Genomic DNA, 21,776 nt, shown 5'->3' with positions numbered 1-21,776 from the left:
TTTCTTCAACAAAAAAAAAACTTCGAGAGGAGAGGAGCTGAGAGGAGGAGATTTTCTACGTGGGTCAGTTGAGCTCCCACTCAACAGATGGGCTACAGGGTCTCTGCTGGCACAGTCAGAGCGCTGAGGTGAAACTACCTCCCACACAGCCCAGGCAGCATTTCCAACTGCTTACATAACATTCACAATAAACAACTCCCTGGGCTGATATAAGAAGCTGTCGCTGTGTGTATGTGTGCGTGAGTCTTTAGAGCCCCATATGTCCACACACATAGCGCAGTGTTAGAAGTTGTTAGCCAAGGCTACTCCAGCAGTAGTCAGGATAAAAATACTTCAGCTGAGGGTGGAACACACAGGGGAGAGTATGTATGTGAGCAGAGTCACAGTATTGTGCCTCTTCACGCTCTGTCAACAGCTTCAGACACACCTGTTTGGCCTCTCTTTGCCTTCAAAACTCACCTGGACAATAATCAAATCCACCACACTTCACACTTCCTGCACAGGTTTCACATTAAAAGCCCTCCATTTCAAAAGGGCAAAATCAAGTTTTCAGAGACATTTCGTGAGCCCCGGGGGCCACACAGACAAGAACACTACAAACCAAATTTGTCAATAAGGCTGCAGTTGGTATGATGACATACAAATCCTCAAAAACTGACTGAATTATTCATTCATGTTGAGAGCGAAAGCTGGCTTCATTCATGTCTCTTTCCAAAGGACTGTGTGCTGGTGGTTTTATCCCATTTTCTACTAGCTGTGTACATGTTTCATTACTGCTGACCAAATTCTAAATCAGTTTTTACTTTTATTTCACAGCTTGCAGGCACGGAAGGTCAGTGGAACTTCATGTCCATTGTATATACCCATTAAAATTTGAACTTTCATTGGAAGTGGAAAAAAGAGCCGAGTTGATTTTTACTAAAATAACATTATGTAACAAGATGAACTTCATGTTTCATGCATGTTCTCATGAGTTACTGCTGTAATGATAATTCAATTATCTTTTCAAATTAGAAATGTGCAACCTAAACTTGAAAATGAAACCTCACACCAGAGTCTGAATTTAGATTATGATTTGATTTTCGCTGCCTTTCTTATGAAAATAAAAACTGTCATAGAGGCAGATCTCTATTGTGAAATCTGTTAAAGTCAACCATTATGACTATGACATGAAAATGACCTATAAAAAAAGCCTATTACCATTTCATTTTCACTGGGAGCAAGACAAAATCAGGACACAATTCAAATTCAAGGTTCCAGTTTGCAATATGCTTTAAACCTGAATTTTAGATTTCCCCCGATCAGTTTGAAAATGACTGCAGATCACAGTTGGTAATCTATTTAGTCATCTTTATTAATATTCTCTTTTTTAGAGTTAAGTTTGCTTTTCAAAAACTGACTTGAATCAGCACCTTTGAATGTCCCAGCAGAGACAGTGGTCAAAATGGTTCCCACTTGCTTTATTTTACCACGTTATGATTGGCATGAAGTAATTTTCCAACAAATAAAGCAGGCTAAATGTTCACGGTGATGAATCATCTATCTCAAATAAATTCAAGTCCCTGCAGCTTGATTTTCACTCAAGGGGTTGGAAATAATGTAAATTGTACACACTTTGACAAACATGTCAAGTATTTTTTTTTCTAAATAACGACTTTAGTGTGTGATGCCCTGAAACACAATACTCAGTCCAGCAGCAGTTCAGTTTCAGTGAGGAACACCTTATGACAGGTTGTCAAAACATGGTTACATTCATCTTTCTGAAATGCAGTGTTTTTGTCATTCTGTTCTTTTAAAATGTCACAAAAATATATTACCTGAGGCAATATTCTAATCAAGCTAGTTGAGGTAAATACCAACTACTGTAAATGTCTGAGGAAGAAAAACACATCCTAGAAATATATTTGGTTTCCATTTTCATTTGTCTGATTTTTTCTTGATCCTCCTTCAATCCCTCACTGCCCCCTTCACAGACTGCTTCCATTTCTGTCTTCTCTCCTCAGGGACTCATGTTGCAACACCACAGAGGGGACATGCTCTATGTGCCTTCTTTGTAAAAGCCTCTGTATGTATAGATATTGAGAAAAAACTTAGTTGCAGTCCAAATAATGTCAACCAAAACATAGTCACCATACTGGCTTGTTTGTGTTAATGACATTTCCCCTCTCATTCAGCTTAAACCCAAAATGTTCCAACACCTGAGCTGTGGACTGTGGCTTTAAAACCAAAGTCAACTTGGACTTATTCCTCCAAACTGCTGGACTGAATTATGCACTCATCAGAAAAAAACAGCCATTACTCATGAGTATCACTTTATCTTCACTTCACCTGGTTTACTGCGGCTGTCCATTGTGAACTCAGACAACACCAAAGTCATGTCATACTCACCACTCTGCTGCTCTGCCATTCTAAACACTGTTTTCATTCACTGCTTCTAGTTTGGTTGTACTAAATCATGTTTTTGTTTGATGATAGCAACTGTCAATGAAACAACACCATCTGCACAAGTGCTTCACATTAAAAGCCTTCACTGGCTCAAAGGCCATAATCTATCCCTTTGCTGGTCGGCTTTTAATGTGAAACATCTGCAGAAATGTGGATTTCTCTGAAAGCAGCTTATGACTGAATGAAACAGCAAAACTGAAATCAAATGTATTAGTCGGTGACAATATTTCACTTAGAGAAACTTAGTGTATATTGGTGAATATGGCATGACTTGGTTAATGATCTACTTATTTCATGGTGGTGCAGGAAATTTCTCTCCAGCCATTACTGGAGAATCTTTTTTTGACGCATCACAGCATGCACCATTTTGAGTGAGTACTGGGACTCTACCTTATTTCATGGTTTTACTCACACTCCTATTACATCTGAAAGGAAAACATTCTATACATACTACTGCATCTTTGCAACTGCTGCATGAACTACAATGTAAATACATTAGCTTGAGTTTTGTGGACCCAAAGGAAGATTATGCTGTAAGAGTGCATGCATAAACATTAAGGGAAATCAAATCCTGATATGCTTCTTTTTTTTTTTAAATCAATTTTCAGGAGAAATAGAGACTGAAGTGAAAACACTTTGACAGCATGATGAGAGGTGAAATTAGAAAATGTGAGATGCCCTGTGATGCTAAGCACTAGAAGGTCATGACATGTGTTCCTGGTCTTAGAGAGTCAGACAGCTGCACGCCACGACTAACCTGATAAACATCTCGCCATCTATCCACACAGGCCACACAGGGAGGAACAAAGTAGAATATGGCTGCACCACAGCTGAAGCACAACTACAACACTCTTCTGGACACTGGCAACATGTCATCATAGACACTGAACAGGCTGTCACACACGCACGCGACAACACACTTCCTTTAATGGGACACTGTCCCCTGGAGAACAAGGCTTTCTGGGGCAGATGAAGGTTAGCAGAGCTCACGTGTGTCCTCTCTCTCACATGTATTTTACACAACTATTCATAACCCTGGCTTACCACTGGCTTAATGTGTTTTTGAGAAAACTGTATTTCCTTTTCTTAAAGCAACACCAAAATACAGGACCTAAGAGGAAATTAAAAGCACAAGGGGTATCTGTGGTGTCACTTGAGATGTTCAGTTGTCGTACAGTCTGGGAGAAAAAAGCTTTGCATTAAACAAAAATTCAACTGAAGTCTTGACAAAACTTAAAAAAATTGTTTTCAGAATTATTTCTATTGATTAATCCAAGAGTGTAAATGCACCAAAAGTGTAGGGGTGCTTTCATTTCTGTGACCTACTTATTCCCTTAAAGGAGTCAATATGTAATGTTAACACGCAGGGAGCAGAAATAGCAGCTAGGTGGAATGACAGAACAGCCTGTGGGATCTGCTTGGCGAGTGCATTTACATGAAGGCGTTCTTTCTCATTAATATTCAGCTGTCCAGAAAGTAAGCCAACAAGTATAGCAGAGGTGCATGTCTGCCTTAATTACCTTTGTTTTTTGTAATAGCCTGATACAGAAAACTGCAATGTGTGTGTACAATAAAAAAAAGAATTCAATAGCTGCTAAATGAAAATGTATCTATTAATCTGTGAAGAGAAAAGTCATATAGTGCACAACACATTAGTCTTAAGATCTGACCAGTAATTAAGAGTCATTACTACAGCAACCAGAACATGATTGAAAGACAACAGTGAATACAACCTTTGGTCTTTGTAGTGAAGGATGAGAATCTTTATTATCTCTACTTTTCTCTTTTTCTTTTCAAATAAAATTCAGTATTCAAGTAATGTCAGACTCTAAGAAAGCAAGCAAAAAAAACTTTAAGTATTGAAATTTCTTACTATGTACAGTCTACTGTTAAATGGGGATTATGCACTGCTGGAAGGCTTTAATGTGAAACACCTGTGTAGGAGGTAATGAGTTTTGTTGATAGTAACTTAGCAGCAAGTAAAAAAACAAAACCAAAGACTGCACATGTCTACTTGTTGCATGTAGACATGGAAAAAGTGTTGAGTTTGCATTAACAGCAGAGGAAACCGACAAATCAACATCAAACTTAAGCTGCACGTCAGGCCCTCAGGACAATCTGGTGAGACCAAAAGCAAATGTGTGTGTCAGTACTCTGTGTGTGTTGTGTGTGTACCTGGATCTCCATGCCCTGCTCCAGCAGTCTCTTGGCTTGGTTCTCCACCTCCAGTCTGGCTCTGCTGATCAGCAGCAAGTCGTTTTCAATCACCTCAATGCCGGAGAGATCCACACCTTGTGACAGATAGTCTAGAGAATGTGCAAGGAAAAAAAAACACACATTTTTCCAATTTTTTGGCTTCTCCTCCATTTTTATTCATGTTTCCTTTAGACTCAAATATCCAGTGCTCTAAACCACATTTTTCTTCTTAAAGACCTAACAGGTGAGTGGGTTTGCTTGCTGCTGCCTGGAACGCACCTCAGCGTTCCAGGCAGCACCCAACATCAGCAAAACTGATTCGAGAGGCCAAGCTGAAGATAGGCAACCTAGTTAGACCTGCTTGGATCTTAGGAATGCCTATGGGTCAATCCCACATGACGTCATCCACGCAGGACTTGACCACTACTACATCCCAGTAGCTATTCATACATGATCACTAGCAGTAAAAATGGTTCATTATTGATATGAACCTCCTACTATCAGTGGCAGGATATGTAACCCACGGCCCTGCACTGAAGTCAGGCATCATCCAGGCTGTATTATGAGGGCTCGTGGACGACATCACACAAACAACTATATCACGTGTCCAAGCAAGATGGGTACTGGCAACCAACAGCCAATGTAGCCACCTGGGTGAAAATGGCCTTTAAAACACTTGCGCAACAATTGCTGTCTAAAACTTCATGAACACACCTCCTTAGTGATTAAATTACCATATTTTGGTTGTTAAATTTGCATTCCATGAACAGACAAGATGACAGCGGGACTAGTCAGCTTGACAGATTTGTCAGCAGCACTTGTTTCAAAGAAGCACATAGCACTTCTGACTGTGTGTTAAACATTGCCTTTCTGCTTTTGCCCCTGCATTGTTTGTCCACCCACCTGCTTTGGAAAGCCTGCTCATGCATTAGAGAAAGAAATATTGACTGGCGGTGCAACCAAATCCTATTTTGGGCTGATATGAAATTGAAATTGATGTAAACCTGTCAATATGTGCAATTTTGTCAAACAAGTCATGAGCGACTTGAGCAAACACTTAAGCTCTACCATGATGTTACTAACTGAAGTGACAGTCAAACTGCTGCAATGATCGCTTTTGATCCAGTTAATTTTGAGACTTTTTGAACTGAACTTATATTAATACTACTATCCCCACTAATTTACAAATTGGTGTGAATAAGCCTAATGTTACTTAGGCTTATTCATTTTGCTAGTTTAAATCCCCTAGCAAATCCTATAGATAATGCTGTTTTAGTACAGAAAGTATGAGGGAGATCTGGTGCATATGAGGCATCTCTGAAGAATTCTGAGGTGGTTACTTTATGGTCCTGACTTGTGTGGGAAGTTCATGCAGTCAGGAAAAAAGAGAAAAGTTTGGCCAGGCAGAGAGATAAGCAGGATAGAACAGAGAGACACAGCTAAGATGTGACAGCATGAAAACAGACAGCAGACTGGTGTGTGTGACTAACATCAGCCTGCTGGTGAACCCTCCTTCTGGCAACTTTGAACAAGAGTCTGACTTGAATATGTAGAGCTACAATGAGCTAGTGAAGAGAGTGCACAGGCAGAGAGAAGGAAAGTATGCCAGTCACATGAATAAAAAAATCAAATAGTTAATGTCTCATATCCTTATTATCAGACTGAATTTTGTTTCATTTTAATTATCCTGCCTGATACCGCGTAATGAGAGAGAGAGTTGCATATCTTGTATTTATTGGACCTAACAAATCAATAGTGAGTGACGACTCCATCAACCATCATTTTGAGTTGACAGAGGAGCACTGATAGCACTTGCTGGGAGCACTGAAGAAGAAATGCTTTGAGAGTTTTAAATTCTGTAATTTAATTCACATCAACCTGTACGGCTGTGTCAATCTCATCCACCCTTAACACAACTTGCACATTTTTCTGTCACTAGATTCATAGATATAGCTACATCTAGCCTACAAAGCTCTGATTGGTTGATTGTTTCTCCAGCTGGGGAAACTTCCAGCCATCAATGAACACAAAACCAAACCTAGATGTCTGGAAACATACTGAACATCTCCCAATGCCTGCTATAAACACTATATACAGTATATCAACATAGACTAACGTTAATATTGAGGGTTGGTAAGAATTTAATTGACGGTGATGGTGTTATTGCATCATCTCTCTGATTCCTGGAAATGGTAGCTGATGCAAAGTTACTGATTGAGTTGTCAGTTAGGGAAGACTACACAGGGTTTTGGCCCAGTTTTCCCTTTAATTTCTCCCCCTTTTTAGAGTCACTCTTGGTTTGGACTGGTCCCCCAGAGAGAGAGAGAGAGAGGTCAAAGGTTTGTGGTAAACCTTGAGGTTGTAAATGTTTCATTCTTCTCCTTCTCTTGGTTTTTAACAGCAGTATACATTCAGATAAATACTGAATTGCTGTCTTTTCCTGTTCATATTTTTTCTTTAAGTTGTCATGGGAAACCCTGCAAGATGTGGTGTAAGAAATCTTCATTTGGATGGGTAAAAAAAAGATTTCACAGAACAAAGCTTTGTAATTATCATGCATGGTAAAATCTAAAGGGGCTGCATTCCATGCCCTGAATTCTGTTTTGAGTCGTTTAAATAGAATATATGCAAAGACAAGCAGCTGCAATGTTAGCAGCATTGTTCACATAGAATATCTTAGGGGGAAGATCAGGACCACATCATCCCAATGCCAGAATATTGTCCATGACAACTTCCAAGTTTGAACAATGTAACTAAACATGTGAGGAGGCCATTACATTTATGATCACAGCAGAAAAAGCAGTGTCTTCCAACCATATCTGCAGGCACAAGTGGTTGTACTGCACCACACTATAAAAAGGGAGAGCTGGCATAGCACAACAGACCAACGCTCACTGCTATGCCACACATCGCGCCTCTGAATTCCACAATGTCAGCATGCTACAAACAAAGGAGGCATATTTCAGGGTCTTCCTAACACTAATGTTGGGCGATCTTTGTATGAGAGGGGCTGTAATTTGCTGTTATTGGTCAGCTCCCACAGATCTGAGAAGGAACCGCTGACCAACTCCAAGCTGTTTTTCCGGTCTTATGCATACGTTTCCGAGCACACCATCAAACCCTAACACAGAGTAGCTGTGTTTTTACCATACCAACATATACTGTGTTTTACACTGCTTTTTACAAGAACCTCTGTGAGGAATGGCCTACAGTTCCTAAAAAAGCATTAGTTGTGAGGAAATAGAGATGTGACATGTTAGCAGAAAGGTTAGGATTCCCAAAACTCAGAACATAACAAAATCATATTTGTATACATTTATGAATGTAAATTTTTTTTAAAAAAAGTTTGCAAATACAGAAAATGTCTTGTTTTGTACATTCCATTTTCCAGCTGATCACACACCTGTCTCCACTTCCCTAATTGGTCCAAATCTACAGTCTTCTCTCCACATATCTGATTGCTGCATGTGACTGTCATACTGTTTGTTTCAGAAAAGTTAGCAGCATGCCATCTCATTTCAATTCTTGTTTAATTACAGTCCTAATTTGAATTTTTTAGAGTATTAGCATCTTTCTGACAGCCATATGTTTTATAAACCAGGAAGATAAAAGGTACAGGGAAATCAGCCGCTGATTATCAGAGGAGAGGCAAAGAGGTGAACGGTGGGGTGGGGGTGGGGGGCTGATATCAAACCATTTTAGATGTGCTATTTGTCTAGAGCTGCAGATTGTTTGCTCTTCCTCCCAGAGAGGGAGAGTATTATCAGGCAGGTGGCGGGCTTAGGCACAGAGGATAGGGGAATTGGACAGGAGCCACATTCGATTCAAAAGCAATCCGCTCGAAGTCTCAACCCAAGTACAAAGCCTGCCAGAGACCACGATGGAACAGCTGAGCCCAGCATCTCTTTGCTTGTTTAGATATGTGTGTTTGTGAGAGAGAGGGGAAAAGAGAGAGGTTGGTCTTTTCTGACTTGTGTCATAATATGCTCAGAGGGCTGTCTGATGTGCCATGCTTGAAGCCCCCCCCCCCTACACACACACACACACACACACACACACACACACACACACACACACAAATGCAGACAACACAGGCCACTGGATATTATGTGTTGGTTCCCAGGGGATAAGATGTGCTCGAGCACAGATGTGCCCTGTTTTCTATGCTGTGAAATTTCATTCAGCTTAATCTTCATAGGACAAAGAGATGGATATTACCAATAATCAAAGTCACCCATACATATAAATAAGTTTTACTTCGTCAGAATTTAATACAGCACTGTAATGCTTGAAAATTGTAGCACAGCAGAGTGTACATCACCCTTCATCATCACCTTGGTGATGTAGGTAATGAGCAGAGTGGGTTGTGGATGAGAACAGGCAGCAGGGAAGGCTCTGCTTCCCACTTATCAGAGCATATTCAACAGTCAGGAAATAATTATCACCGAGTGCAAATTAACAAGGCTGAGGTGTAGGTGAGAGGTAGACCTGAGTGGGATTTCATGAAGGAGGCTAAAAACAGTAGCTTATCAATCAAGTCTTGCTTCATTAAGCGTTACTACATACTATAAATCAGAACAGTGGATTCAGTTGTAACTGTTGAAGTTGGGGCCGTGCTGTCAGATATGCTTTCTCCCACAATTCAAAACCAAAACCTGACCAAGGCAAATTTTAAATAGTCAGTGGCTGGACAAAACACATAGAGCAAACAATGCATACTTTACAGCCACAGAACAAGAGCTGATAAAGTAGGTTTAAAGGAGCACTCCATGAAAATGCAATGATTTTTAGTAGGAAGCACTCACTGATTGTGTGCTTGAAAGGTTTGCAGATTGCTCCTTTGAAGAGGATGGCAGCTGTATTCAAGTTAGTTTCACAACAGCTTCAATGGATACAATTTATTCCTATGATAAGTGGCGAGAAAAAAAAAATCTTTCCTGCACCCTAATCCATTAGTTACTACGATCAGGTTTTCACTCAAATCCATAAAAATATTTCAGCATGAAAATGTAAACAGTAGTTTACAATCTAAACTCAAGATTCACTTACTAGCTTTCTACAGTGTTTTTAACTGAATCTCAAAGGCTTCATCAGCTTCATCGGGAGTTTGCTCAGTTGTGATAAAAATCTCCATCTGCTGTCTAAAGTCACATGATGTGGTTTAAAGCTCAAGAAAAAAAATAGTAAGTGGACCTTGAGTTAAGACCTTTTGTCTAAATGCCAAAACTGATAAATGGAATACAGCTTCTACTTGATTCCAGTGAGGTTAGTGGGTTGTGTTTGTCTCATGAAGGTTCATTTCACTTGCAGCAAGGGCTATTCACAGCTGGTCAAATAATAACAATACTTTTTAAAGGGAAGCATATCATCTGTTTTACTTTGGAGAGCTACTCAAAAACTGAAAGATAGAATTCAAGATAGACCTATGCTGAGCACATTCATTAGTGAAAATAATATAAAAATGTGTAGACTGTAAATAATTTAATTTTGAAATGTAAAAAAAAATGTAATATTCTTTGCTCCAATATTTACTTCAATGCTTGCATGATTTATGCATTTTTTTGTTTGATTTTGTTGTTTATGGCCTACTGTTTGAAAGAACACACATTTTATAACAAGTATTTAGTCCACTTGATTGAAAAGGAACTGTATAATAAACAGAACGCTCTGCCAGGACAAGACATTTTTTTGCAGGAAGTTTTTTTTTTAGCTTTAAAGAAGAAGAATGAAACACCTTCTTAAACATAACATGTATAAAGAAGCACAGAGGCTGCACAACTGTCAGACTGCAGTGTGTCACAACTAGTGTAAACCATGATATGACACTGTGTGTGCATTTGCTTAAAGGCACAATGAAATGTAATTTTACTTTCTGCAATCTGATGTAAGTAAGGATGAAATTGAATATCAGACTGGGACAAAATTAAAGTAAGGTATTGACAGAATTTGTTACTTCTGATTTTGATTCCATACCCACTGTTATAATATCTAGTACTTGAGCATATTTCTTGTCATATTATGTAAGCAGCAAGAACCTTGAAAAAAAAATTGGTTCCCATAAACACTAATTTTATCATAGATGACTAGATATTCAGGATTTTCCAGATTGCATCTCAATGTATTCACGTCTTTAGATGAGTTGCAGCTTGAAAACTAAAAATTTGAATGTAGTTTCTATCTCTTCACTTCACTGGCTTAATGTTTACACTATGCTTATGCTTCAACTAGCAACCTCTATCATTATCAGGGAATGTATTGACAATTTTTAGTCATTTATTTTATTTCAACAAGTCCAAAGCAATTTCCTGAGATTGTTTACATTGGATAATTAACATCCAATACTCCCAACAAAAACAAAGTGTTCATTTTCTACTTGTATGAACACAGGAGACTGATGTTTGTTTCCCCTGTGAAACCAAGTGAACTTTGTTTCTTTTATCTGTGACCATTTATAACATTAACTGTGTGTTTATTACTGTAACCATGATGACGAAGATCCTCTAACCTTACAGAGGTACTTATTTTAACCCAAACCACGATCACTTCCCAAACCTAACTAAATTGTTTTTGTGCCTAACCCTAACCAAACTTTTTTTTTTATTATTGCTTCTACACACCTGGTCACATTACTGTTGTTGTGACGATGGGGACAAATGATGTAGGAGGACTTGTTGCTTTACACATCACTGGGTTAACACAGACTTCAAGTCAGTAGTTGCAGTCATGGTTAACTGTGGAGATGGTGTAGATATATGCACATTTTCCTTAAATTTTGTACCAACAATTAACAACATTGCTTGTAAGGAAAATAAATTGTAGTGCTGCTGTCATGAAAATAAAACTTATTTTGATAATCACATCTCTGAGGACTTGTCAGTATTTTCTGTAAGGCTCTCATACAGAAATCTTAACAACTCTTGATAAATTGTGATTTTGGTTTCAGAGACTAAGAGTGTATTTCTCCCTTTTTCTTTAGGGTAAGAGTCTGTGTGAAGATACTCCCCCTGCATCCTGATTAATGTTTCTCTGACAATGACCCCGCTCAAAAGATGAATCAAAGAAATCTCTGACTGCTCATCATATGAGTAGGTTAAATGGTTAGCGTGTCTGAAACTAGTTGTTCATGCTGCTGGACAATCATGAAGGCATTACCATTTACTGATGTGGCATTTGTCCCTTAAGCACAAAGTCCATGACTTCTCTTTCATAAATACAAAGCCCTCACACAAACACAGCCATGCACTTGGCTTCACTCATGTGCACCTCTGTTTGAAATAGCACAGCTGGGGACTAGACAACAGCTAGCAGCCTTTAGGCTTGCCAGTGGACAGCCTAGATATCAGGTTGCAATATTAATGCATTCATTAAACATTTAAGGATGTTTTCTGTTGCACTCTATTGTGCTTACAGCAATTTTAGGTGTGAAACTGGCCTCTAACACATCACTGTCATCTTCGCTCAGGAAAAAAAAACTCTTGGTCTTTTTTTTTTCCTCTTAGTCTCCGTCTCATCTCTGTTCCCATCTCTGCCTCTCTCACATATCCATATTTGCTCAGAAGAAGAGTCTGCAAATGTCTTTTTTCTCCCTCTCCATAACCCTGCTGTCTGCCATCTATTTCTCGCTCACTAAAGACTTGCATCTCGGGGAAAACATGCCTCCCACTGAGTTGCGCATGTCAGTAAAACAGTCAGATTTGAAAGGAGTGTCTCTGCTTACACTCCTTGAATAAACTAATTGTGAGAGATGAAGAAAGATACAAAATCAGGAGGTCTTGTGGCATCAGAGGAGAAGAGTGCACCCCAGAAGACAACAGACGGACCCTGATTTGAATTCTGATCTATCAGTCTGTGCTTCCTTTGGCCAGTGGTGCTGTTGTTGCCATGCCAATGCCTAGTAGCCCTAATTAGTCTGTTCACTAGCTACCTTGCAGATACACGCACCAGGCAAGGGCAACATGGTGACAGTGCCAATGGTAGCCAGATTGGGACAATTAAGCACGTACCATCCGGCAGGTGCTATGCAAACACAAACAGTGGAGGAGTGGCCAAAGTCCTGAGAGGAAGGATGCTGTCATTAGTATTGTCATGGATACTGTTTCCCACCTGGGCTCTTTAATGAGGCAAACAAACTTATGGAGAAACAGCTCAGAGGAAAAGAGAGAGAAACAAGACACATAAAAGATCTGTCTTTTCTCTGCATGCTGGAAAAGAGTTACAGTTAGAGTACGAGCAGCATAAAAGACAAAGAAAGATATTAAAGGATAGAAAAGGAGCGATGAGAAATGAATAAAAAGAATAAAAGAATAAGATATGAACAGTGTTAAACCTGCCTTATGAGTCCAATTAGTCAAGCACAGAGGTGTAAAAAGAAAAAAAGAGAAGGAGAAGACAGTTTCAGAGAGGGGAGAAGGAGGGGGAGGGAGCAATGGATGAGTAGGAGGGCTATTGGAGGCAGATACAGAGAGAGGCAGGAAGCAGGACAGAGACAGACCGACAGAAAAAGAAGCACAGCAGAGAGAAGAGAGGGGGAGGCAGAGCAGCAGTGTCAGTATCTCACACTCTCCAGGCTCTGTGGCTTCATGCTTTCTACCAGTCAGATTTCCATTCTGAAAGGACTCAACAGTGTGGCGTAAGATCCTTGAATGATGGACGACTAAAGGTAAACCTCAGCCACTCAGGCTTATCACCTGTGGGCACTGCACTACCTTTGGGGATTGAGATTACAAAGCCTACAGGGAAGGAAAGAACTCCGACAACCCAAGGATCACTGAGGAATGGTCTTTGTCTAGAGGTAAACTTACACACGGCATAATCATATACTTACACTGTTATCACTGTGCTGACAGCAAGGCAATGGAAATGTGTTGCACGAAGGCACTGTAAAATCAATACATTCAGCTCTAGATAAACACACACAGCACGCTGACATGTTGAGCCTACGAGTCACGATTTTCAAGCAGTGATTATTTTGAGTGGGGAATAATTAGACTAACTAAGAGGGGCTTTCAAACAGCAAGGAACATAGGTCTTCACAAGCTACGGTGAGTTCACTGCCTCCCAAAGAGACCAGCTCTCGTGTTGTAGGACAGCTCAATCAACACAAAACTACTCAGACTGAGGACGGAACTCGTTTGAATTTGTCGTTAGAGTGAGGTCATCTATGTAACGGAAGATAAAGCTAAAAGAAAAGCATAAGCCATAAATGAAGTTGAAACAAAGAAGTAATTTTGCTTATTCTGTGCAGTTGAAAGGAGATTATCAAGACTTTAAAATGTAACAGACCTAAAAGTAATGGACTCATTATCAGAGCAAGAACTGAAAAAGAAGAAATCATCGAAGGCTGAGAGAACATGTTTGTTCAAGAAACTACAAAGACTGCACCGATACATTTACTTTTATTATCGCTGGTCATTTTTTTCAACTTAATTGATCAAGACTATAATACTATGAAATGTACAAACAATCCCCATCATATCTTTCCAGAGTCTAAGGAGTCATTTTCAAATGCCGTGTTTTGCTTGGCCAACTGTCCAAAACTCAACAGAATGATGTAAAACAGAGTAGGGCAAATCATCATATTTAGTAAGCTGAAATTGTTGAAAGCTTGGCATTTTTGCTAAGTAATGACAAATGATTACTAGTACTAAAATTGTTGTTGACTTAAGGATAAATTGATTATTTCCCTTACCGATTTGACACCTTTCTTAGACCTAAGAATCCCTTTAGAGATATATTTTATGTAAATGTATCCCAAGGCAACCCAGGAATCTGGGCCTTTTGCCAAAAATTGGTAGGCGTGTTGACAGTAGTAGGTGTTCCATCAGATTGGATGTGATTGGCTGGTTGGGTTTAGGTACATGTTCTGCGTGGTTAAGGTTAGGGTATGCCCACGTTTGTCAACATGTCCCACACTTCAGCGCCATGTTTTAGCTGCAGGCGTCTTCTTTTGTGAAGCCTACTGTTTATTTGTCTCAACTGCTGTAAGATGTGGAAAAGGCATTACCTGTTTTTAATAACAGATCATATAGATAGCATCCATGACCACTGTAGAAGTGGTTGGATTTACAACATACTACAGCACGCTAAGGATAAAGTAACAAAATGGCATAGACCGTTTTTTTTTTTTTACAACAAAAAAAAAATCAGTTAATTCATTCAAAGTATCATGGATCCTTGCTGTAATCCTCATGTCTTAGACTACACGGTTATACACAACTAAAATAGTAGTTTAGACAACAAAATAGTCTACACACTCTGTCGTATTTCAGTATTTTTTCACAATTTTTAACTTCATGTTGCTTTTTAAGTTGAGCCAAATGTTTCATTTGCTCAATTTTCCAGGACAGAGAATAAGTAATATGAGGTATAATCCACAACAAGCAGTGCAGATATAAAAAAAATAACCCATGTAATACCTTCACAGGTGGTAGTGGATTATCAGATTTGTGTCATGTCTTGGGTATTGTTTATTCATACCTTGGGGCAGAATGCTATTTAATTGGAAGAACTATGTAGCGGTCTGAAAATGGCCAGTAGGAATCCAGAATTGTCTATGGCTATGGTACAATTGGCTACACTTTTCACATTTGTTTTGCTAGAAAATACTCCTACTTAATCGATCAAATGACGTTTTGTATTCAAACAGTAGACAATTATAATACAAGGACACAAAAACATGTATAAATACAAATTTGCATACCATTTCTAGAGTCACTTTCATCATAGGTATTACAATATCTACTGTAAACAGAAATTGTAATTCATTACTAGATTATGAAGCATTCTCTCCTTTAGGTATTTTTTGACACTCAGAAATACAACCATGATTTACTGCAAAATCTTTTTTTTTTTTTTGCCCTTAAATTGAGCTGTGTCGAATGTTAAATGTCATCTAAACACAACCAGCTTTACAAGAACACATTGGCAAAATAAAAATCCATAAAATGAAATCCAGCTGAGTCCTGAACTGACTTGCTGAGACAGTGTGTGGTCTGCTGTTTTGACAGTCAGTCTGCATATCATTTCATACACTGAGACAGTCTGCAGAGAACCAGTTCACAGTTTTCAGCGCTCATTTGCCGAACAACACATGACGAGAACCATCAAAGACAAAAGGCAAAGCATCAAACCTGATTAAAGACACATTCGACACACACACGAACATGAGCGCAAACACTCACAGGGACAGGCATCCAATTAGCACAGAAAGAGCAAGCTATCTGTCAGGGGAAGATAAATGAGTTGAAATGAGGTGGCAAACGCATGAGGCATCATGCAGACCAGCCAGAAACAATGTGTTTTCAATGTGACACATTTCTGTCTTTTATACTATGTTACTGAAATCTTCCATTCTTCACCTCTGCAGAATCAATGATGGAATGTAATGGAGGAGGACCACAAGAGAAGGATATGACAATGACGATGACAAAGGGACATGACATTTCCTGCTGGCTGTAAAGGATCCTGTGAGGGATAATTCTTTCTGGATGATCTTGAAGGACTCTATCATGACCTACATCCTAGTCTCTGACCTTTGGTGCGACTCTGCCCGCTCACCTTGGACCACAAGGATGTGAAGGGTTTAATTGGGTCAATTACTGAGGAACAACCATACAAGCTTGTTTTCTCTCTCTCTGGGAACCTTACCTCCATTCTGTCACCTCTACTTTCTACCTTCACAGTTTTTTGGAATATGAAATCACAAACCTGACGTGGTCTGACATAAGGTGCTTTGGACCATATCGGGATGTGCGCCATCTCCAGAGAGATAAAGAGAAGAGTGTGAAGAATGTACAACACCTGAAAAGAGTAGTGGAGAGAGGAGAATTGTTGTGGCTCTGCCATCATTTTTAGGCGGGGATGACACTGGAGGCAACGGTTCAAGCACAACAATGACGAGACAGAGCTTTGTATGAAAGAAAGCATTGATCTTAGTGCACCGCACTGATGTTGCAAACCACATGCCCCCCAACGAGGGGCGGGCCTGTGTTTCTTTCTGTGTTTCACAAACAGACTTTTCCCCTCGCCTGAGTGGAGCCAGTATCCCCAAAGCTAATGCTCACGGAGGACTTTTCATTGTCTATCAAATCTCAATATGTTAACAGAAAGAATGGTGGAAATCAAATTGAACTGAAGATTGATTTTGGTCAAGTCAAAACATGGTGGGATGATTTGACGTGCTCCAGCAAGTTCCTTGTCGCCACTACGATAGCTGCTGAGCTGGAGAGGACATTGCTGGGAGGGAGTGGTGAGTTTAATCTTAACACATCTATACTCAGTTTTCTTTAGTCCAAACCATGGGGGACCAAGGTCCATAAAACACATTCTTGTATTCTTGCATTTGGTTCGTTTGAGCCTCAGCAAGCAAATGGTTATCACATGGCCTGTTTTCTGGACAGATTCTTTTAACCTGTCAGCCTGTGATGAAAAGATGAACTGTCCATGTAACTTTGGCTTAAGGCTTAAGGCATCAGTATTCATCAGCTTACCCCAAAGTAATTCATAGCATCTGACACAGCTGTACACATGAAAAGTAACTGTGTGAAAAAAGAAGTTCAAATACTGCTTTCTCATCTCCATATACATGGCCAATCATCGCATGAATGTGCTGTGCTTATCAGATTGTCTGTTTCTGATGCACATGTCCAAGCATCTACCAGATTCATTTTTTCCAATTCTGCCAGTGAATGGCCTCTTCAGTCACAAGTCTTGTTACGTAGTTAGGCTCCTGTAGTCCCTGTTTCCAAGAAAACAAATTACCACCATGCAAAAAACACAAAGGGTGTACTTTTCCACAATTTTTGCCCCCCTGTGCAGTTTCAACATGAGTTAAAATTAGTAAACATCCTGAAAAAACACCTTAAGAGATGAGAGGGTGATCTTATCAAGCATTTTTCCTTTACAACCAAACAGACCTATATAATGACATTAATTTTCCAAGTGTGATCATCTAATTTTGTGCAACGGACATGCTAGAAACATTGTAACAACATGTAAGAAAATTATTCTGTTTACTGTACATTCTTCACAAAAAACAAAATTCAGTGCTAGCAGCAAGTTCAGTGGTCTGTTGACAGTTAAACAAATCTATACTTGGAATATAAAAAAAGATCTGGTAGAAACTGATATGCTATGATACACTTTTTAACAAAGCTTGTTTTTGTACAAACTGCTCTCCAGGCATCTTCCTCCTATCAGGATAATGCACACATCTCCCATGCTGATCTCTGCAGCCACCATGAGCAACATGACGGTGCTTGACACTCCTGACCCTTATGACCTTGACATGACCTCCTCCGAGGCCATTTATCCCATCAGCTTCCAGGTACTGTGAAAACCTCATCTACACATTTTTTTTTCAGTCAAATAAGTGTGACACGATATTTGGTATATGATATTTTTAGGAAACCAAGGTAATTAATCAATTGGAACTTTATGATAGGTGCTTAAATTACATAAAGTATTGTATAATACTATAATAAAAAAAGTCACTCTGAATGGCATAATGTCAACCATGTTCTTTATGTTGCTAGGTATCTCTGACAGGCTTCCTGCTTTTGGAGATAGTTTTGGGTCTGAGCTCAAACCTCACGGTGCTAGTCCTCTACTGTATGAAACAGAACCTCATAAGCTCCGTTTCCAACATCATCACCATGAACCTGCACGTGGTGGATGTGTTGGTGAGTCCTGACTTTTATTATCAGTTACCTTTTAGCAAACAAGAATTTAAAGCGAGCAGGAACCAATAGCGCCCTCTGTGGACACACATGGTAATTACAGCACACTGGATTAAATTCTGTTGGGCTCTGACACCATGTAACCATCATCTCAATATAAACCCACAATTGCACTGTCCACATGTTTCTCTGAATATGTTTCACTAACATTAGGATTCACATCTTCACACACTGCACAAAATACAGTCTGGTGGCTGCAAATATACAGAAACTGAGCTCTCCTGATAGCATGCAAAGTTACAACTTCTCGTTCATGTTTGGTACGTTATGTCCATACCTTAGCTCTGCTGATGACCCCCAAAGGTACAAATACAGTCTAAGGGCTGGTAGTGTGGAACTGTGCTCTGTTGATTATAGCAAGTTATACACTGACACGACAACAAGTTAAGCAACTTGTACTAATGAATTACAATCTATCAAAGGGGCAGATGACCCTAACCCTAACATTAGGATAGTGAATAACAGAAACCACAACAACAGAAATATTTTATTCCCACACAAGGTCTCACTTAAGCACAGAGGTCAATGCATAGCAGAAGCCAGTGTTGAGTAAAGCAAATATCTAAGTCTGTTCTGAAACCAAGTCACCTTTCCATCTTTCTTTTTTTGTCATGTTGACCCTCATGTTGAAAAGTTTATCTGATCCTAAACCAACAGTTTCAACATCAGATGAAAAAAAAAAATGCATTTGGAGGTGTGACTTGAATTCCTGTCTGTTTCCAGGTATGTGTATGCTGCATCCCGCTGACAGCTGTGGTGGTGCTACTTCCTCTGGAGGCAGACACAGCCATGATATGCTGTTTCCATGAGGCCTGCGTCTCTTTTGCAAGCGTAGCTACTGCTGCTAACGTCCTGGCCATCACGGTGGACCGCTATGACATCTCGGTGCGGCCAGCAAACCGTGTGCTTACAATGGGCCGAGCTGTGGCACTACTGGGATCTATTTGGGCTTTATCCTTTTTCAGTTTTCTTGTTCCCTTCATGGAAGTAGGCTTCTTTATCAACTCTGGTTCAGACCTTGTGAACCAGACTGCAGTCATCACAGTGGCTCATACAAATGAGTACTACACAGAGCTGGGTTTGTACTATCACCTGCTAGCACAAATCCCTATATTCTTTTTCACAGCTGTGGTAATGCTGGTGACTTACTACAAGATCCTTCAGGCACTTAATATTCGCATTGGTACACGCTTTCAGCATAACTTACCTAAAAAGAAACAAAAGAGTAAAAACACTATCTCTTTGAGCACCACAACACAAGCAGAGTCAACTGACGCTTCACAGAGCAGTACAGGAGTTAGGGCAGGTGGAAATGCACCTCTGGGCATGCGGGCTTCAGTGTCCGTAATTATTGCTCTAAGAAGAGCAGTAAAGCGTCATCGGGAAAGAAGGGAGAGACAGAAACGAGTCTTCAGGATGTCTCTTCTCATCATTTCCACATTCCTACTTTGCTGGACTCCAATAACTGTGCTCAACACCATCATCCTCAGCACTGGGCCCAATGATTTGACCGTCCGACTCCGCTTGGGCTTTCTGGTGATGGCCTATGGGACCACCATCTTTCATCCACTTCTCTACGCCTTCACTCGGCAGAAGTTCCAAAAGGTACTGAAGAGCAAGATGAAGAAGAGGGTGGTGTCTGTAGTTGAAGCTGATCCTACACCAAACAATGTGGTCATCCATAACTCGTGGATTGACCCCAGGAGAAACAAGAAGGTCACCTTCGAGGATACGGAAGCCAGACAAAAATGTCTATGCTCACAGGATGTGGAGTAATGAGATTAACTCAAATGTAAATATGTGAAATACACAGTGTAAATGGGAATTGGTTACTTTCATAAGAGAAAGTAACAGACTGTAGCAGTAAAATTGAAAAAAAAAAAAAGGGGGGGGGGGGGCTTCAAGGGAGACAATAGAATATTGTTTATGTGAGTAGAGAGGTGCAAAGTATTTGAAAAAGAAACATGGTAGAAAGTCTGAGTCTAAACAAGCTAAAACGTGGTGTGCTCATAATGGAGTACACCCATTTTGGGCAGCTTACTAAATGAATACTAAAATTATGACAACATAATAGAAGATATGTTCCCAGAGGAATAAACAGATAAAGGCAAGGGATTTCCTGAATGTGTAAGAAGGGAAACTACCAGCAGCTGAACGTATGTGGGTTCAAGGACAGCATTTATAGTTGATTTTTTTTTCTTCAGTGCAAAAATGTCTCAAAATGGGGTATCATGGGAATATGAAGAGGGTAATTTATTGCTATTTATTGTGGAATGTTGTGGCGTGCTATCAAGGACAATTCAGTCATAACTGTATCTAAACAGCAGTGTGTGTTGTTCTCTGGTCGGCATAATATGAAACAAATGCCTATGTACAGTCATAGAATACCTTGATATTGTTTGTCACCATTTGTAATAAACAACGAAAGGTACAATATGTGTCAGTATCCCTCTACTCTCCTGCTTCTTCATATGGAACTGGATGCAGGGACAGAACACAGCTACACCACAGCTTCCACCACTACACCTTATGCTATTTTTAAGTGAACTGCTATGTAGAGGTCATTCTGATATGGACAAATAAGAGTATGGACAAGGGGACTAGTGTTTACAGAAAAAGGGGCTGGTTTATGGACTCTCAGAACTTGATGTGATGTCTGAATATATCTAACATCAAATTTGCTTATAGTCCAAGACAGCCACACTGGAAAGTGGAGTAGAAAGCTAGTTGTGATAGAGGGGAGACATGCAATGGGAATAATGGCACACACAGGCAGTATTTCCTTTTAGATGTAAATGGTAAATGGACTGTATTTATATAGCGCTTTTCTAGTCGTATTAACCACTCAAAGCGCTTCACACTACATGTCACATTGACCGTGTTAACCATCTTTGTTTACCATGTTAGTACAAGAGATATGTGTAATGAAAAAGAACCAGTAACATTATGAGTCTGACTGATAAGGGTATGGAAAAGATAAATATAATGAATAAAATCTTAATGATACCCATCCCTAAAGCTGGTTAGTGGCTTTACCATGATTTTTTGGGAGGATGAGTAAATCACAATTCAAATCCCTTCACTAAAAGCCTTTTATAGCCAGTGATATTTTTGTGATTATTAACTTTTAGGGAACACAGTGGGAGCGCTCACAAAAAGTGAGGGATTACTTTATTTTCCCCAATATTAAAGTTTAAAGTTTGAATTATTCATGTAAAATTTAATAATACTTCTGTATATTCTCTATTTATTACCAAAGCATTTATCAGTAATACAGTTAAGATGGAAACAATATGAATGTGTTGCACTGAATGTCCAATTCAAGTGGTGCTCTAACTTCTGGACTGGTGCTCCTAAAATTTTTAGTAAGGAGAACCAGTGCTACTGGTGGAAAAAAGT

General features: G+C 39.6%; 2 protein-coding genes across 2 annotated transcripts in view; one reads left to right on the top strand and one right to left on the bottom strand.

Moving 5' to 3' along the window:
- The window catches only part of cog5 (component of oligomeric golgi complex 5), a 50,556-nt gene that overhangs the window by 19,027 nt on the left and 9,753 nt on the right, over positions 1-21,776 (bottom strand). The window contains exon 7 of the mRNA XM_051077598.1: positions 4,621-4,751. Coding sequence (XP_050933555.1) covers positions 4,621-4,751 — 131 coding nt within the window. The remainder of the gene's footprint in view (positions 1-4,620; positions 4,752-21,776) is intronic.
- On the top strand, positions 12,904-21,438 carry LOC108897470 (G-protein coupled receptor 22). Its single transcript, XM_018697115.2, has 5 exons — positions 12,904-13,432; positions 16,007-16,888; positions 17,821-17,965; positions 18,174-18,320; positions 19,101-21,438. Exons 3-5 carry the CDS (start codon positions 17,843-17,845, stop codon positions 20,151-20,153), a joined length of 1,323 nt encoding a protein of 440 aa, XP_018552631.1. The 5' UTR covers positions 12,904-13,432; positions 16,007-16,888; positions 17,821-17,842; the 3' UTR covers positions 20,154-21,438.

Source organism: Lates calcarifer, linkage group LG18 (assembly GCF_001640805.2).
Source record: "Lates calcarifer isolate ASB-BC8 linkage group LG18, TLL_Latcal_v3, whole genome shotgun sequence".
NCBI lineage: Eukaryota > Metazoa > Chordata > Actinopteri > Centropomidae > Lates > Lates calcarifer.
Note: the sequence above shows the minus strand (reverse complement) of the source record. Positions and strands in the feature narration are given on the sequence as shown.